At 43.6% G+C, this 18,286-nt stretch overlaps 1 protein-coding gene across 2 annotated transcripts; it reads right to left on the bottom strand.

Moving 5' to 3' along the window:
• Positions 1 to 1,794: 1,794 nt before the first annotated feature.
• LOC120812782 (transcription factor RFX4-like) lies at positions 1,795 to 17,568 on the bottom strand. Of its 2 annotated transcripts, none has more exons than XM_040168987.2 (18): positions 17,233 to 17,568; positions 14,700 to 14,786; positions 14,435 to 14,495; positions 12,060 to 12,183; positions 10,887 to 10,948; positions 10,233 to 10,446; positions 9,682 to 9,759; positions 9,365 to 9,528; positions 8,860 to 8,960; positions 8,666 to 8,724; positions 8,414 to 8,558; positions 8,015 to 8,109; positions 7,416 to 7,533; positions 6,136 to 6,255; positions 5,679 to 5,846; positions 5,408 to 5,567; positions 5,192 to 5,330; positions 1,795 to 3,051 (listed from the first exon to the last, which is right to left on the bottom strand). In XM_040168987.2, the coding sequence occupies exons 1-18, from the start codon at positions 17,273 to 17,275 to the stop codon at positions 2,779 to 2,781; spliced, it is 2,211 nt and encodes a 736-aa protein (XP_040024921.2). In that variant the 5' UTR covers positions 17,276 to 17,568; the 3' UTR covers positions 1,795 to 2,778. The 2 variants fall into 2 exon arrangements, with proteins under 2 accessions (XP_040024921.2, XP_077953773.1); XM_078097647.1 differs by having other exon boundaries at positions 5,408 to 5,528.
• Positions 17,569 to 18,286: the final 718 nt, after the last annotated feature.

The following is an 18,286-nucleotide window of genomic DNA, read 5'->3' as shown; positions in this document are numbered from 1 at the left end:
GGAGGGAGTTGCAGTAGTCCAGGCGGGAGATGACAAGAGCCTGAATCAGTACCTGCGCTGCCTTCTGAGTGAGTGAGAAGGGGACGTATTCTCCTGATGTAGAGCGTGTATCTACAGGGTCGCGTTGTCGCGGTGATGTTGGGAGTCAGGGAGAGTTGGTTGTCGAGTGTGACGCCGAGGTTCTTAGCAGTCGAAGTGGGCGTTAGTACGGAGTTCCCAAAGTTGACTGTCAGGTCCTGGGTAAGCGAATCTTTTCCGGGAAAGAGAAGTAGTTCAGTCTTGTCGGGGTTGATTTTCAGATGGTGGGCGGACATCCACTGAGAGATGTTAGTTAGACAGGCAGAGATCCGAGCCGCCACCTGGGTGTCCGAGTGAGGGAAGGAGAGAGTTAGTTGGGTGTCATCGGCATAGCTGTGGTAAGAGAAGCCATGCGAGCGAATGACAGCGCCAAGAGAGTTGGTGTAAAGCGAGAACAGAAGGGGACCCAGCACGGAACCCTGAGGAACTCCGGTAGTAAGAGGACACGGTTCCGACACAGATCCTCGCCAGGTTACCCGGTAGGTGCGGCCGTCGAGGTAGGACGAGAGAAGGGAGAGAGCAGAGCCTGAGACACCAAGTTCCTGAAGGGAGGAAATAAGGATCTGGTGGTTGACCGTGTCAAATGCAGCAGAGAGGTCCAGAAGGATGAGGACAGAGGAGAGAGAGGCGGCTCTAGCAGTGTGGAGTTGTTCTGAGACAGCAAGGAGAGCAGTCTCTGTGGAGTGGCCTACCTTGAAACCTGACTGGTGGGGGTCAAGGAGGTTGTTACAGTGGAGATAAGAGGAGAGTTGATTAAAGATAGCACGTTCAAGGGTTTTGGACAAAAAGGGAAGAAGAGAGACCGTCTGTAGTTGTTTTCTTCAGAAGGGTTGAGGGTGGGTTTCTTCAGGAGGGGGTTGACTCTTGCCTCCTTCAGAGAATTGGGAAAACAGCCAGATAACAGAGCGTTGTTGATGAGACAGGTGAGGAACGGAAGAAGGTCAGGTGCGATAGATTGTAGAAGATGTGATGGAATGGGGTCAAGAGGGCAGGTGGTCGGACGGGCAGAGGTTACCAGGGTAAGAATTTGGTTAGGAGAGAGGGCGGTGAAAGAGGAAAGTGAGGGCGAAAGAGGTGAGGTCGGTGCGACGCGAGAAGTAGGAGGTGGGTTCGAGAAGGAGGAGCGTATGTCAGCTATTTTGTTGGTGAAGTAGTTGACAAAGTCTCCCGGAAGAAGGGTGGAGGGGGGAGGAGGGGTAGGGGGTTTCGAGGAGATTGGAGAAGATCGAGAAGAGTTTTTTGGGGTTAGAGAATGAAGATTCGATTTTGGATTGGTAGAAAGAGCTTTTGGCAGCAGAGATAGAAGCAGAAAACGAGGAGAGGAGAGATTGAAATTAAGCAGGTCGTCAGGTCGTTTATATTTACGCCATCTCCTTTCCGACGCTCGCATGGTGGCTCTCATGGCACGGACCGGTTGAGACAGCCACGGAGCCGGAGGGGATTTGCCAGTCCGTTGTGTCGTAGGAGGGCAGAGAGAGTCTAGAGAGGAGGAAAGAGTTGAGAGGAGAGTCCCTGCAGCAGCGTTCGGATGCAAGAGTGGAAGGAATCAGTTGAAGGGAGAGCTGATAGAACAGAGGATGCCAGCGAGGAGGGAGAGAGGGAGCGAATATTGCGACGAGCCGGTATAGAGTTAGTCAATGAGGGAGGTTTGTTAGTTATAGTGACAGTTGAAAAAGGAAGACAATTTGACAAAGACTTTAAATTGTCACCACAGACAGTTTCCAGTGCTTTTATTTACAGAAAAGTGACTAGACTTCATGTTACTGTACACTTTGCTAATTTCCATCTTTAGAAATACCCATAGGGTAATAGGTCCTCAGTGAGTGCATTATAAAACACACAACCCTAAGTTAATGTGTCTTTCACTAACCATATAAAACAGAGAACAAAGTACCAATTGTAACATAGAAAATAAAGGATACACCATGTTACAAAGTTACAGAAAATACATACTATATATATATATATATGTATATATTTATATACATGTACATATGTATATATACATATATAGTCACAGTAAAACAGCAAACAATCTTGCAACAGAAGACACACACGCAGTTGTTTTTGAGTCACCGCATTCGATCACTTAAAAAAAACGATCAAGAGGGAGACTCCTTGATACACCGATCAAGGAGTTTAAATCTGTCCTTCGTTTGGTGCCTCTGTATGTAACGTGTGTCCCAAAAGAACTTTAAGGCAGTGCAGTTCATCCATATCCTGCAGCAATCAAAGCCACTGCAGCAGGTTCATGACAAGATGCCGCACAACGCTGAGCGACAAGAGGAGACACGCACTCACTGAGATTGTACTGGTGTCAGTGAAGGCTTGCAGCACACGGATCCCCCCAGTCACTGACAAAACTGAGGGTTGGTGGGACGATGCGTGTGCTGATTTGTGAGACAGGCGAGGGAAACAGAGGTTTACATTCCATAAAACAAAGGCACAGCTTGGCAGCAGCATTGCACTTCTAAATGATTTTGCTGCAAGTTCATTCTGTCTGATTTTCCTCCAGCGGTGGAAAAACCCCCCATCAATTTTAACGCAAGTTACACATCATCGGCGAGGCTTTCCAAAGTGTCAGTATGTACATACCATGATTCTTATTACCATGTACTCTCTGTTCCTCTCTAGAAGCGTTCAGATACTTTGCATCCGCAAGTACGACAGGCCCGGGGCTTTTACACGGGTGACCATTGTTTATTTTGCCCAGCCCGTGGTGGCCTCTCCGTTAATGTAGGCAAAGCCTGGGAAATGCTGCGAGTGTTCATACTCTGAGTTCCTGCGTGGGCCGAGGGGAGAGTATAGGTCCCCGGAGGTGGCGTAGCGGGACGAATGCATAGGTGGGCTGCTGTAACAGGCGTTAGCCGGTGACACGTCGGGCCACCGGGGGGCGGCGGGTGCAGCGTGTAACCGCGGAGTGCTGCTCATCAAGCACGGCTCCATGCGCGACATCTGGCCGTTGAGCTGGTACTGGGGAAGGGGAGAAAAAGAGGAAACAGGATGCAGGATTTAATTTAGAGTAAAACCGTAACTGACAGTAATTTTACTGCCAATTAACCTGCTGATTATTGTCTCTATCGTGCTTTTAAATCAAAATACATTCAGTTTAGTGAGAAAAAGACAAAGAAAAACATAAAATATCCTGGCATTTAGAGGGCATTGCGTTACATGTTTGGTATTTCCCTTGAAAAGTGACCCAAACACTTCAGTTATCTCAATAATTTTAAAATACATTTACTGTGATGTGACTTGATAGATTAATCAACAAATGTGTTTTATCTTTAATCTTTCAGTTACATTAACATACGTCTTCTTTAAATGTTAAGGAAGAAAGGAAATTAATCGCTTTCCCGTTGACAGTTAAGTTGAGGTTCAAAAACACTCTGATCTGTCTGATTAGATATGAGGCTCACTCAGCCGGTTACAAAACCCTCCGTACAAAAAACAGCTTCCACACTTCTGGACAAACGAGATTTAAGAGATGCGAGTCAGCAATTTCTCCCACATACCAGATGTCTTCATGCAAAGCGAAGATATGAGACAGACATGAGTGGTATTAATCTTTAATCAATCTGACTGTTTAATATTTTGGGAAATGCACCTGTTGACTTTTCTTTAAACTATTCCATTAAAGGGGTAAATGCTGCGAGGAATACAAAAACTTTGACATGCTGATTAGAAAACAGTGTTGAGGGCACTTCTCAATCAGCGTATAAAACAACACCCAGCATGTGCAACTGTTTGAGTGTACTTCTGTAACTCCAGTTTGCAGAACCCAACACGTTCCCTGAACATGCACAGAGGCGCTGACCTCTGTGCACTCACAGCTCTAACAGCATATTTGATACTGCGTTAGCCCTGTCGCGGCATATTGTGTGAACTGACCCTGCCGATGGTAATTTCCTGTCTGGGGAAATTGCTTCACATGGTCTAAATAGAAAATAAAGTCACTTAGGAAAATCACACATCGGTGGTTGTCCTGTGTTCCTTTTGTTGCCTCTGGTGACTGAAGCCAAACATTTCTGACTAATTCTCCCATCTATCCCAAAAATATTTTGGACAGATGTGGATCCGACGAGGTTTTGTGTTCGTCTCGGCTCGATCCCCAGCCTCCCGCACGGACAAAGTGCCAGCATTGTGCCCGATTTAAGCTCAGACCGGCTTAAAAATAAAGGAGGAAGTGCAACCCTATTTCCCTTTCCCTCACTAAATATAAACACATAAACAGTCGATTCCATTATGAAGGACCACGACATGGAAAGAGACAGTCAGCGCAGGTCAGAGAGCAGAACAGACGGCTCAGCTGCCTCTTCTTCACAAGCAGAAAAGAGACCATTGAATAACAATATTTTAATAAACGCCTCCCTTGCTCTGTGGCTACTGGCTCAGACAGACGAAGAGACTATCGAGGGCTGGAGAGAGGAGCAACAGAGGCTTCTCTTGGCCCGGGCCGAGCCACCTTTCTCCCTCTTGAGAGGGCGATTCGGGGGCTTTTAGAAACACTGCGACTGCTGAGGCCCAGCTGATCTCCTCCTGCTCGAGGCTGGAGGGCCCTTGACAGGAAATTACCATCAGAAGAGAAAACTCACACACATCAGTCGCAACACAAGCTGTGGCATCAGACAATCTCACCCCGGCGAGCCTTTTTTCCTCCTATTTAAACCTGCAGTCTTTACTTTTTAATGTTTACTTACTCTGCAGCAAAGTGCACCAAAGCGTGCGTCAAGCATCTCACAATCTACATGTACTACATGTTAATGCTCTATTTCTGGGCAGCACATATGCTTCATGTTCTTTTTCCAGTTCTCACAAGATGGACAAACAACACATCTCAGTTGCACACAGCTCTCTAATGTGGATACATACAGGTACAGACACGCAAGCACACATGCATACATGATCAAAATATATGATCTTATAAAATATTAAGATGAATTGCTGAAACTTAGTCCATGTCTCAATAATAATACTAATATAATATAATACTAATAATACTATAATATAATACTAATTGAAGTACATTTTGTGATTAATGCTTGTTTGTTTAAACACGCACACTTTCGGATGTAGGACCCATTCACTTAATTAATTTCTCCTCCCCGGGACTGACCTGTGCAGACGACCGGTGGTAGGCGGAGTAGTGGAGGGGGGTTGTGATGGCCGGCTCATGGGCCAGACTGGGATACTGGCTCTGGATGGAGTGAGGATGCTGGTTGGCGTAGCTGCCGTAGTTGTAGCTACCAGTGTACCTGGAATAGTAGAAAACTCATTAAAAACTAATTCTGTCATGAAAGAAACCCAATGCTAACACCACAGCGATAATTACCCATGCTCCTCCCTGTAGACAGGCATCCGGTGGGTGGAGGACGGCGGTGGCACTGGAGCGCTGCTCCTCATACAGGACAGCTGCTGTCCGGCCTCTGGAGTGGAGCCGCCGGCCGTTGTCACTGTGTATGTAAGGGACCAGGTATATGACTGAACAGCGCCTGGTAGACACATATATGGACACAAAGAGAATGTGTTGGCTCAAGGGAATCTATGTGCAGTGAGACTTGCGCTCATTCAGGATAGTCCGTGTGACTGGGACGCCGTCTTACCCGTGGTGGTGGTGGCGGGGACGCCTGCGTACTCCGGGGACACAGCCGCCGTGGGGGAGCCGGCCGAGGAAACGCAAACCGAGTGGACCGACCGGGCGGGAGAGAAGGGTCGTGGGGACGGGGAGGCGACGGTGGTTTCTGTCACCGGGAATTCCTCCTCTCTCTCCGCTGAAGGTTTAAAGAGAGGACGGGCCGTTAGCCAATCTGACAGAGCAAAATACGCAGTTTTGTTGGACTAAAGTCGTCGTCTCAATATTTGTAACTCCCACCAAGATCTGAACTCTGAATATTTTAAGTGTCATTGTTTTCAGTCAAAAACCAAAGCTTTTCACGTGTTGATCAGCAACAAATCTTCACAATTCCTGAGCTAAAACTGAATGTTTAAAACAAATATCAGTAGGTAATTGTTGGATATTTCCTAATATTTCCTGGTTAGACCTCCATGTGGCAATCTCACCTGTGCTGCCCTCGCTCTTCATGGCCCTCATGAGGTCGTTGGCTCTCTCCTGGCAGTGCAGCGACTCCAGCAGGTAAAGCACATAGTCATCAAACATCAGGTGGATAAGGTGGAAGGAGCCTGCGTACAGAGAAGACAGCATGAGTTGTAACGCAAACAAAGACGACTAAGAGGACTAAGACGTTTTAAAGCAAAAGTGATGACATCACATCCTGCAGACGGGCAGGGGGGCTGCTGTTATCAAAAAGAAGCGAGCGCGCCTGTTTGCGTGTACCCAAATTACTGCCAGAAATATGTCAGCTGACCCCAGGGTCGCACGGAAGATGGGACCCTGGCATGTGACGCAGTGTTACAATTGTGTCATTGTGCGGGTGGCTGCTGCCGCCCTGCACACAATAAACACTTGTGGCTATTCAAGGGAGCGGGTTGTAACATTGACCGGTTATAAAACGGAAAACACAGGCTTTTGTTAATTAGCTTTGTGCACAGAGACCTGCTTTATCAAAACACTGACACAAGCTGTGTCTTTGATGTTCACAGGCGGAGAGGAAAGAGAAGACATTTTCTTTTTCTTTCACTTTTACAAGTCAAGTTTTTTACAAGTCAAGTTTTTATAAGCAAGTTTCTAAATGTCCATCAGTGTTCAGTTCTGTGGTGACATGAAAATCAATGACAGATGTATTTGTGAATCCGTCTGAACTGCAGCTCACTAGAATATCTTTAAATGTGACACATCTCTACATTAAGCAGTGCAAAATCCATATTTTGGTTTGATTTCCTTGATTGATTCACTAAGTGTATTATTTATTAATGCTAAGAGCAAATCATTCCTCATGTTAAAAAAACACTAAATTCTGACTTTAACGAAAAGTCAGTGTTCAGTTAACTCAGCTATAGCTCAGGAAACAGGCAGGTGTAATGATCTATTGTTTAAGATGTGATTTAAAGTATTACTTATTATATTATAATATATTATATTATAATTATAAGTATCCTTTTCTCTCATTATGTATTTATTTAAGGGCCCCACTGGATGGATAATAATAAAAGCTTCATTTTTAGGTGAAGCAAAGTGCTTTTTTGTTCGCATTATAAGAAGTTTCTATCTGATAAATGTTTTACCAATGCAATGTTATCTGTGGAATCAAAATAGTCTGTGTAGTCCCCTTGTCTATGCATGATGCAAAATACAATAAATGACTTTTCCCTAATCCCTATCCTCATGCAGCAACGTCAAAGCTGTGTCCTCGATGGACGGGGACAAAGCATTAGCAGCTCACCGAAGCTGGGCGCGCTGTGGAGGGTCATATCCCGGATGACTCTGGTACCAAAACACGACCACATCAGCAGGAACTGTTGGGCCACCTTCTTCAGGCACCCGGGCCTCTTCCCTGCCACCTAGAGCGAACATTTCCATGTGAAAAGAGGGGGAAGGGTTGAGATGGTGGCGTAGAATTAACCCTCGGGTCCACATTGGGGCTTAACCCTTAGGAGCGAAAAAAACATGTCAACAAGTCAACTATTTAATTTGCCCCCCGAGACTATTTAATTTGCCTCCCATTGAACTATTGTCTGGGCCGTCCAAGACGTTGCCGGGGCAACCACATTTTACAAGCCCATATCAGGCACATAATGGACGCAAATGGGACGCTTGAAGACATCATTAACTGGGAGGATTGCAACGCAAGTCCCGCTGGGTGAGAAAAGACACACAGAGGTGTGTAACTTTTACAAAACAACTGATCTGCTGCTGCACAAACACTTTCCCTCAGGGCATCAAACATAGAAATTACAAAAACCTTTTCAGAGAAGAATGAACAGAAGCCCGACCAGACATATTTTTCCCCGAAATGAATGGAAAATGTGAATGTGGCCTGACCTTGACGACGCAGCGGTCCACCATCAGGTCCAGCCACTCGATGTACGCCTCGATTGGCGACTGCTCCTCCAATAGACGATCAAACTCCTGATACACTGCCACGGGAGGGAGAACGCCGGGTTATCATTTCATTCCACGTCGCTTGAAAGCTGAGAACACACGAGTGGCGTCGCGGCGCTTTCTTTCAACGGTGGCCTCCACCTATCGGCGCAGTGAATAGGAGTCGCTCCGCAGGGCGTTTCAGAGGAACGCGAACTCGTTTAACCTCTCGGTCTGTCGCTTTGACTCCGCTGGCCGTGGGAATGTTTGTCCCACGTCGCATCGTTTTGCATGGCTGTAAAGTGTAAATCTCTGTCTGCCCGGGTGTGTTTGAGTGGAATCCCGTTTAAAAGGACTTACGGTGGATAATAAGCTGCCGGTGCTCCTCTTGTGAGTCCTCCATGGTGTAAAGTGTCTGCTTAGTGATGCTGTTCAAGTCCACATTCCTCCAGTCCTCCAGCATTTGAAAGGTGATGTCGGCACTGTTTATCACGGTCCGCGAGGCCTGAGGACAGATACATCGGCAATATTACAAGAGCGTCCCCGTGTCCCTTATCGGCTGTGTTTGTTCATATGGAGTTTTATTAAAAACATTGACGCTGAGATAGGCACCTGACAGAGATGATTTAATGACGTTTGCCGCTTTAGAATCTGAGAAAATCTTCTGGACACTGGAAACAAAAAATGAGAATGAATTTGTTTAGTCCTGCGAGTGTCATAATTTACACATTTTTGTTTGGAAAAAAAAGCAAAAAACACAAGATGTAAACTATTACAGTGAGATGGGGCTTTTTATACATACATACATTCAAATTTGATATTCCTCAGGTTTTCAGGAAGGTCATGAAGTGCTTTTTTGAGCCACTCATCCAGCTGTTTGGCAAATATCCGAATAACCTGAGTCAAACTGTGTGAATGAAAGAAAACAGGAACATAATTAGTATATTGGACAACATATATTCTAAAATAAAATAAAACGGTTAGTGTGGGAAGCTGGAACCAGACAATTTATGATGCTTTAGCCCGATTTTGTCAACTAACATCATCATTTCAGTCTTTTGTGTAAATTACAATAAAGGATAGCTATAGGGAAAAAGCACAGCAAAGCCAAAAGGGCCTTAACCGTAGCAGCATAGTTATGTTTGATAAACAACGTTAATCACTGAACTAAATCACAACGATGAGGCGTTAATGTAGCAGCTTGTGATCTCTGTCGTAATCCCAATGCAACAAACACAGAATGACATCATCAACAAGTCATTTCAGTTACAACAGATAAGAGTCTTCAGAGTGAAGAGCACAGGCGCTCACCTGTCAGGCAGGGCTTGCAGGACGGTGGGCATCAGCACGCTGGAGATGGCCTTGTAGAGGATGGAGTCGCAAACCCCGACTATGTTTACCACGGTGGTGGAGCCGAGCACTGGCAGCATGTGGGGCGGCATGCCCTGCCAGAAGTGCAGCAGGAAGCTTTGGACCTGAAAGTAAGACACGCCGTTCAGTGTTATAGGGAATAAAAGTTGTTTCAGACAGCACTCTTTAGTGCTTGCATTCCCCATGCAATCCCACTGTGTGTCGGGTAAAAAACTGGAGTTGGATCCTTAACAGGGTCTAAAACAGAAGAAACTTGCCTCATCAAAGTTGGCTCGGATAATAGTGTCCAGTATCCTCTGACAGTGCGTTCTGTACATCATGATGAAGGTCGACACCTGTGGGCAACAACTGAGTATCAATTTAATTGCACCACAAGCGTTAACTGTTTTTTTACTCTATTGGGGGAGAGAAAAAAAAAAAGTGGGAGAAAAACAAGAGAATAAATCTTGCCCAAACCATGTGGAGCAATAAATACGTGTTACAGGTCTGGGCAGGAGCGGACTAATACAAAACGAGCTTTAGAGATCAGCAAAACACAAACCGTTTAAAATCACCGCCCCTCTTTAAAAGCCGGACAGCTAGTGCCTTTCCTTTGTCCATCGCTAGATCTTATTATCTCCCCCAAAAGATTAAGAGTTAGTGAAGAGCCAGCGTATAAATCCTCAAGGTCCTTCTCTAAATGCAAACCCAGTGAAGGTCCCGGGCATAAAAGGCTGGAGCCAGAGGGGGCGCAGAGATGGCGGGATGGCAGGAAGAGGGGAAGGGGGGGGGGGGGTGTAAGGATGGACTTTCAAAAACTCCTGTTTACCCTCTCTTCTGGCAGGCTGGAGGGCAAATTTAGGTCTTTGACATTTGGAAACTCTGGCAGGAGCGTTCCCAGTTTGGAGCGCGGTGAATACGCCACTGTCTGCTTCGTGACCTCTTTCTTCCCGGTCTCGTTCACCCAGGCCGCCCCCTTTTTGGAGTACATCACATCGTAATACTGGGAGGTCTCCTTCACGGCTATGCCGTAGTAGTGGTACCTGAGGGAAGACATGACGTGTTGTAGGTAGAAAGACATGAAACTTTAGCTAAAGAAAAAACGAGAAAACAAAAGCTTGGAACGAACAATGTAAGAAAATAAAAAAAAAGACATATTTTTCTCTGATTTCTGAAAATGTGATAGAACATAATAATAATAATCTCATTCACTATGCAGTGATGCTTTAAAAACAATTAAAAACAAAGATTTTTATTAAAACAGGTAAAAAAACAAATATTACACTCAAGATTCCCAGAAAGTCTGAACCACAATGGAATTGATTTATTTGAACTTACGGTCTTTGGTATTTTAATCATGTTTGCTGTTTATAGGTTGTTTTATTTAGTATTCTCTCTGTCTGTCTGCTGGGGGGATTGAGGGTTTGTAAACATGTGTGCAACGTGCAGCCGGTTTACAAAAGAATAAACCGGACCAACTTACTTAGACTGCCCTCTGGTCCCAAGTCTTCTGGTCGTCAACGCTGGAAACTGCTGCCTTATGATCTGTTGAATGCAGGAGAGAAGACTTCAGTCAGCGTGTGCATGTGCGTGAACGTGTGCATTTTCCAGGATGAGAAAACGGGAACAATGCAAAGGTCTCATAGCTGTTTTCACAGGGAGGTCTCTGAGGGGATCCATTTATGACATGCAGGGATATTAGTTTTTAGTCTCCCCTCATCTATCCACCCACCCACCCATCGTCTCTCCTTCTCACTCTCTCTTTTCCCATCTCCACTCCCTCCTTTCCAAAGAGATTGGCTCCCTGGTCCAACTCCTGGTGCAGAAACTTTAGCAAACAGTGTAGCTCTCTATTGTGTGGGATGAAAAAAGAGGCCAAGCTGTGAAGTTTCTGTCAGGCCCCCCCGCTTGATAAATGAGCAGACAGGGAGGCAGTCCGGGCCCTCTCTTGTTTTTTTGTCCTGAATCAACGAAGCCTTCCTAAAGGACACCCCACACTGCTCCAGCCACTGATCTAACATTCCGCAACATCTCACCCTTCCAAATTTCCTTTAATTACACATTAATCCAGGCCCCTTCTCTTTTTCAATATCTTACGACGGGAGCTGTGGACGGGTGGGGGCGGGCCGGGGTTGGGGGTTGGGGGTTAGGGGTTGGGGTTTGGGGTTTGGGGCCGGAGTCCGGGGGTACAGGGGATGGCTGGGGGTGGGAAGGCTGAGGAACCTCTCGGGGTTGTGGGAACAGACGAAAGCACATCTCGTTGGCTCTAAATTACGTGTTCAGTGAACGGCCGCAGAGCTTTGCTCGCTTCACACTGAGCAGCAGTTGAAATTACTTCAACAGCCCAAAAAAAAAGAGACAACCCGGGCATAAAATGGTCAGACTAATTTGGGTTTAGTGAACGGGGGTTTTATTGCTTTTCATTCGATATCCACGTGTGCCGTCTTCCGTTGAGTCATTTTGTTTTAGTTACTCCAAACTCACCTGTCTGCATGAAGGTACATCTAAACTCTAAAGACTCCGCGTGGAGTTCACGGCTTGCACGGGTTTAAAAAAAGATAAATAAAAAGGTTTTGTGTTGAACTGGATTCTGAAGGAAACAATAAGTTATCAGACCTTCTTTTTCGATGATTTTCAATGATTTTAAGAATCTTACCTTTCCAAAGCTGGCTGCGTTCACAGGTTGCGTGTCCTGTTTCTCACTGAAGTCTAGGTAATGCATGTAGAGGGCACTTCGCGGGATACACACACCCTCAGCTATCTCATAGTTCTCCTCTAGCCTGTCAATAAGAATGGGAATTATCAGCGCAAAGTAAATCTAATATGGTTCTGACTTGTCTGGTCAAAACAAATGTGAAAAAACAGTAATTTAATGTGTTTATTTTTAGGAAGCAAGATTCTAGCTTTAATTAATGGATGTAGTGAAAGTTTTTTTGATCACATTAAATCATATTTACTTTACATATGAGGTAAAGTATCATTCAATAAGTTTAAAGCAGCAAACAACTTTAGACGAGTCATATTTCCTGAGCATTGACACAGATCTCACAATTACACAGACAATAAAAACTGCTTCTGTCGGGATATTTATGTGTGTCATAGTCTCAAAGACCATTTTCCTGATGATAGTAAGTGATCCTGTCTAATTAACAGCTGTACGGAAAAATGATAAGAAATTCTAGGGAATTACAAAATTATATTTGATGGAGGGGCAGTTGTTGCAGTTGTCTGGAATGTGCGTCACCACTTAGCCACCAAACACTCCACATAGCTGCATTTTTGAGTAATTTTCCCAACATAAGTGGACAGTTTTACATTGATTCAATTTGTTTATCTTTTGATCTGTTTTCAGTCACTGTATATAAAGGGTTGCGTTGGTTTTAGTAATGAATGTGAGTGAAAGCCCCAGAAAAACGGTTTCCGATACACATCATGTCATGTTGCATATTAATCTGCACTGAAATATTAGATTAGAAATATGTGCACAAAGAATTATATTTAATACAACCATTGAATCAAAGTAGTCCCCGTGTCTAATGCATCAGTCAGCGTCTCTGAAAGCCATTTAGCCGTGCTGCATTAGCTGTAATCATCGGTTCATCTCGTATCCGTCCAACAGATCCCTGTTTCTGCTTGAACTGTCTCCTCCGCTCACAACTTTCTATTATGTGAAGTTCCCCAGCGGTCTATTCTGAGTCACGATTTGTTTTGTTTCTAAAGCATGTGACAGCTATTCACTGTTTTCCTAATGTTTGGAACAACTCACTATAAATCACTGATGAATCAGCAGATAAACCATCAAGTGCAGCTCGTACCGGGTCACTTCTCTGACAGTCTGAACAGACAACTGGTGTTTGATTGCGCAACAGATGGATTATGAACCTGAATGGAGGAAGGAAAAGGAAACACATCCCCAAGGTGAGGGAATGTCTCCCCTCCCTAAGTAAGATGATGTCTAAACTATATTCCTGAAATAACAATTTCCATTTCTTTTGTAGAAATATAACAGCCTTTCAACTTTATTTTGAAATAACTGCATTTACAAGGCTGGATAGTTCACTAAACTAAAAAGCTAATTCCAGCACAATCTCTGAAAAATTAAATTCAAATCATGGCCAAACAGTCATGTGACCAAATGTATTCTCCCTGGTTCAACAAATAAAACCTAGATGCTCAATCTAAAACTCATAATTGTGGTTACTTTTAGAGTTGCGTACATTTGTTGCAGATTTCACTAGAATGGAAAAAGCTCCATAGGCACAGTGAAATAACAATTACATCATCATTCATGTTTATAATACTTTACTCTGTACTCTATAATACTGTTCCTCACACTGGGTTTCACCCCCCCACAGCGCAGTTTAAATCAGTATAAATATTCATTTAAGATAATGCTGAAGGCAATTAGGTAAATGGGGTCATGCGGCTGTGCAATAGGAGGCCACTTTTTAACTACAGGCATGTGTGGGGTTTCCATTTGATGCACACAGAGGATATGAAAGATCTGTTGCATGTCGAAGCGGCACCACGTTTTAAATCTGTTTGTGTTCGATGTCTCTATTGTTCAACAGCTGTGTGCCGTGTGTGTGCTGTGTGTGTGCCGTTCAAATCACAATCCCCCCGGGAGGACGAATAAAACATCAAATCAGTTTGTCACGGTCAGAATCTCAAATAAACATCAATAGGATCCTGATGAGGTAAGACGAGAAATGTAGCCAGCGTGTAGAGAACCAGAGTCTCATCTGTGCGTTTCACAGAAAATTATTCAAACAAATGTATTTTCAAGTCAAATAAAAAAATATATACATACTGTACATACACGAAAATCAATAATTGAATACAAAGTAGAAAAAAATGTAAATCAAATAAAGTGACAAGATTCATATGAACTATTATTCACCATACCGGCAAAGTAAATCGTAGACTTGATTATTCAGGTTTAAGGTTCCACACTTTAACAAAATCTGCAATGCTCGCATTTGATTGGACTAAAGAAAAATACAATATAGAAATGTGTTTTAGATAACTTACCATTCCAGAGTAGCCGGTGTCGAATGTGGTTTTGAGGCTCTGTTGTTTTCTTTTTCTTCATCTGTAACATACAACACATTTTGGATTTTAGGGGCAAAGTTTATGTTTTGTCCGTTAAATAAACAGGTTTATTTAACGGACAAAACATAAACCTTTTGAAAAACTGTCCCCATTAAATGACATTAATTGAACTGAAGGCATTAGCTGTAAGACTGATACATGATTTTGAACAACGGTGAAGTCAGAAGGTTTGGTGCCTGCTTACGTTCATCGTTGGACATGTTCCCCAGTGACGTGTGACTGGAATACCGCTTGCTCTCACTCTCGTTGAGGCATCTCTCAATCCAACTCTCTAAAAACGACACGATGGACCACAGATCACACAGCTGGACAAACTGTAATATGAAGCCTTTTAGTACAACTCAGAAAAATGACCTTTTTGTAATTCTTAAGTTATTATAACAGTTTAAATATGGTCAAAAGAAGATGATTTTTAAAAAATGTAACTGGGACTTTTAAGTGTCCTTCAGCTAAAGCATCACTGTTTAGCATTTTGGGTCTATTTCTTTGAATTCATTTTCATGGAAACATAGACTTATAATTCCAAAACTCACTGTCTAATTGAGTGGACTTAATTTGTTGTGCAGAACAAAACAGCTGAAGCTTTATTTACATGAACATTGAAAAGCACTGGCTGTACAGGACACTTTAAATGTCACGAATGTGACGAGGCGAGCTGACCACAATGGGTTGTATGGGCAGCGATGCAGCCTTTGCTCTATTTGAGACGTTTTCACCAGGACGGCAGGAATCCAGCATTGTTCCCAGGAGACTACGAGCGTACACACTCGCTTAAAAGAGCCTGTGCACATCACTGAAGCATTCTGGTGGAATAGAGGCCATTGTCCTGCTTTTATTTCCACTTAGAAATGGCTCAACATGTGTGCTTTCTGTGACCGAGCTGCAGCAAAACACCAAAGCTTTCATGTAGAAACAGCCTGATAAGTAGGGTGGATATCCATTTGAAATTCCTTTATTTCTGACAACAAAGGAATTTACTATTAGACAAGTGTAATAAAGTAATAAAGTAATATTCATCTTGTTCCTTTCGATTAATAATAAGCTACATCTTCTTTGCAAGCCACTGAATGTCCCAGTCAGAACAATGAAATAAAAAGTAAAATGTGTTGCATCATCCTTACATCTGATGAATGAAGACTTTATGAACCTGAAATACAAATGAGCAGTCAATACCACCTTCGAAAATTACACAGCACTATGGTAAAAGTTACTTTTAACAAAGTCAACTTTCAACTAAATATTTATTTTCTCCTTTTCCTTCCTCAATGTGACAACAATCCCCGTAGCAGCTGTTGGTTTAGGTCAGACTGCCGGCAACGACCTGTTGGTGAAGCCCACGCGGGTATTGAGAGCAGTTCACACATGGTGAAAAGTTCTAAAAGTCTACAGGCGATGAGGAATCTGCACCTCGATGTTCGTCACGTGTTGATGGACAACGTCCGACTGCAGTCAAGAATCCCAACGTCGCTGCGCAAACTCACGGCCCACTGAGCCCACTGACGGGAGAGGGGTTTCTTTCTAAGAATATATTAGTTGAGGCTCTTTAATGGTGTCAATTGCTGTGGACATATGATTCTCATCACCTTTAATATTGCCAACTGATTAATAATACATGTCAATTAAAATGCCTGGTATACATATATATATATATATATATATATATATATAGATATATATATATATATATATATATATATATATATATGTACAAACAATTCTGTAAATTTTAATTTTTAACTCTGAATACCAGTGTCACTGACGTCTCATTATTTACTGACAACATTTGCTTCTGTCTAACAAAAAGTTAAAAAAAATGTATAGGAAAGGGTGAATCCACTGGAGTGAAGCTGATTCTCCACAGAGGCTCAGCTCTCAAGCTTCATTTGCCACAGAACAAATATGTTGGGGATCTAAATAATTGGATTAAATTTGATCAACACTCATTTATTCACACACATGCAAGGTTAAACTAGTCTGCAATGGTGCACCTGCATACTGTGAATAAATCATTTAAAATCATTTCACAAATTAAGAAATTCAGATTAAAAAAAAACCTTGTTTAACTTTAACTCTTTAACTAACTCTTAATTAGATTTAACCTCAACCGCTCATGTTTCGGAAACCCAAATAATACAGATACGTTTACCAAATTAAATAGATAAATCCCGTGTTTTATAATCCCTTACTAATCATTTACTAATTCTCAGTAAACATCAGTTTTGAAGTTGAATAAAACCTTTTCCAATTCTGGACTAATAATAAACAGAAAAGTGAGTTGAGAGCAGATGCATGCTTTAAACATGATGCACACGTTTAACCCTTCTCTCATAAACGTAATTCCAGAAGTTTACAATGAATCTTTCTGAAAACAGCAAGAAGCCACCTGACCAAACCAATCACGGAAACATTTGAGGGCTATTTCCCTGGCGTACTGTTACTTTTCTTGAATCCGTCAATAAGTTACACACTTATGATACAACAGCACTGCGCACAAATGTGGATGCCCAAAAACTTCAGAATTAAAATTAAAAAATAATAAATGATCACGTCTATTAAAAAAAAACTAAAAAAATTATCAAAAGCCGAGCATCCAGACACGTCCTCTGCATGACTGAAGAGAAACTTGTCTACTTCCAGAGCAGCAGCAGAATCAGAAGCTGAACAAAAGCAGGTTTTCTCAACACAAAGCAAAGCGAGCGGAGATTAACAGGACTGACCTGTGGAATCCATATCAGGCTCCTCCAGCAGCCCGCAATGCATCCTCTTCCCATCAATGGCACTGGTTCCCCCAAGAAAATGGCTCAGTGCACGTTTCCCCCTCCTCGCTGGCTCGCTCAGTGTTTCCGTGTCCACTGCCCGTCACAGGAGATGTTGAGGATCTGAGGTTCGCCCAGAGAGGGGTGGTGTTGGTCGAGGAGAAAGGGGGGAGGTGGGAATAAGGGAGGAAAGAGGGGGTGGTGGGTTGTAGGGGGAGGTGGAGGGGGGAGGAGGGGGTAGAGACTCCAGAAATCCAGCGGGGGGAAAGCCAGACCCGTCAAAATGTTTGCTGATGTTTCATGGGAAAGGGGCTGATTTTATAGGAGCCCTGATGGGGACATGTCATTGATAGGCTTGGAAGGCTGATGAATGGCCCCAAGTCAGATGGGGATGTGGCAAGGCTCACTGGAAGTCTTTTGTGGGGCTGTTTTGAATAAGAAAAGCTCCCTCAAAACGAAAAAAAAAAAGAAGAAAAAAAAAAAAAAGAGGCTTAGATCTACGCAGTCCTAACACTGTGGCCTCCCCGTCTTCCATTATGGCATTTAATATGTTTTTATACACCCCAGAGCTCCATATAAACATACATCCCCACACCACCACCACTCCTGCCCGTTGCTTCTCATTTTAACTCTCGTTTCATATCCCAGGGACACTTGTTGCCACACTTGGCCACTTATCACCTCACTCCACCGCTGAGGCATCTTTGCAGTAACTTTGTCAGCAGTTGGACACATCGTGCAGCCAGACACGCATTCATACATGCCTACAAAAAAAGTGCACCCGTGTGGATGCTTTTTGCTGGATTTCTCACCTGTTTTTTCCGCTCACTCTTTTCGTTGTGGCAACCCTATTTTTGGTGTGCCTCTGAGAAGAGGGAACGGTCACAAAGGGGGGGGAAGTAAAAGTGCAAAGCCCCGAGGCTGGGAGGGCTCTGATGGAGTGCCTGAGAGCTGGAGAAGCGAAAGCTGTGATTAGAATATGAATGGAACCACAGGAGAGGGGGGAGAAGAGAAG

The sequence above is a fragment of the Gasterosteus aculeatus genome, chromosome Y, assembly GCF_964276395.1.
Source record: "Gasterosteus aculeatus chromosome Y, fGasAcu3.hap1.1, whole genome shotgun sequence".
Taxonomy (NCBI): domain Eukaryota; kingdom Metazoa; phylum Chordata; class Actinopteri; order Perciformes; family Gasterosteidae; genus Gasterosteus; species Gasterosteus aculeatus.
Note: the sequence above shows the minus strand (reverse complement) of the source record. Positions and strands in the feature narration are given on the sequence as shown.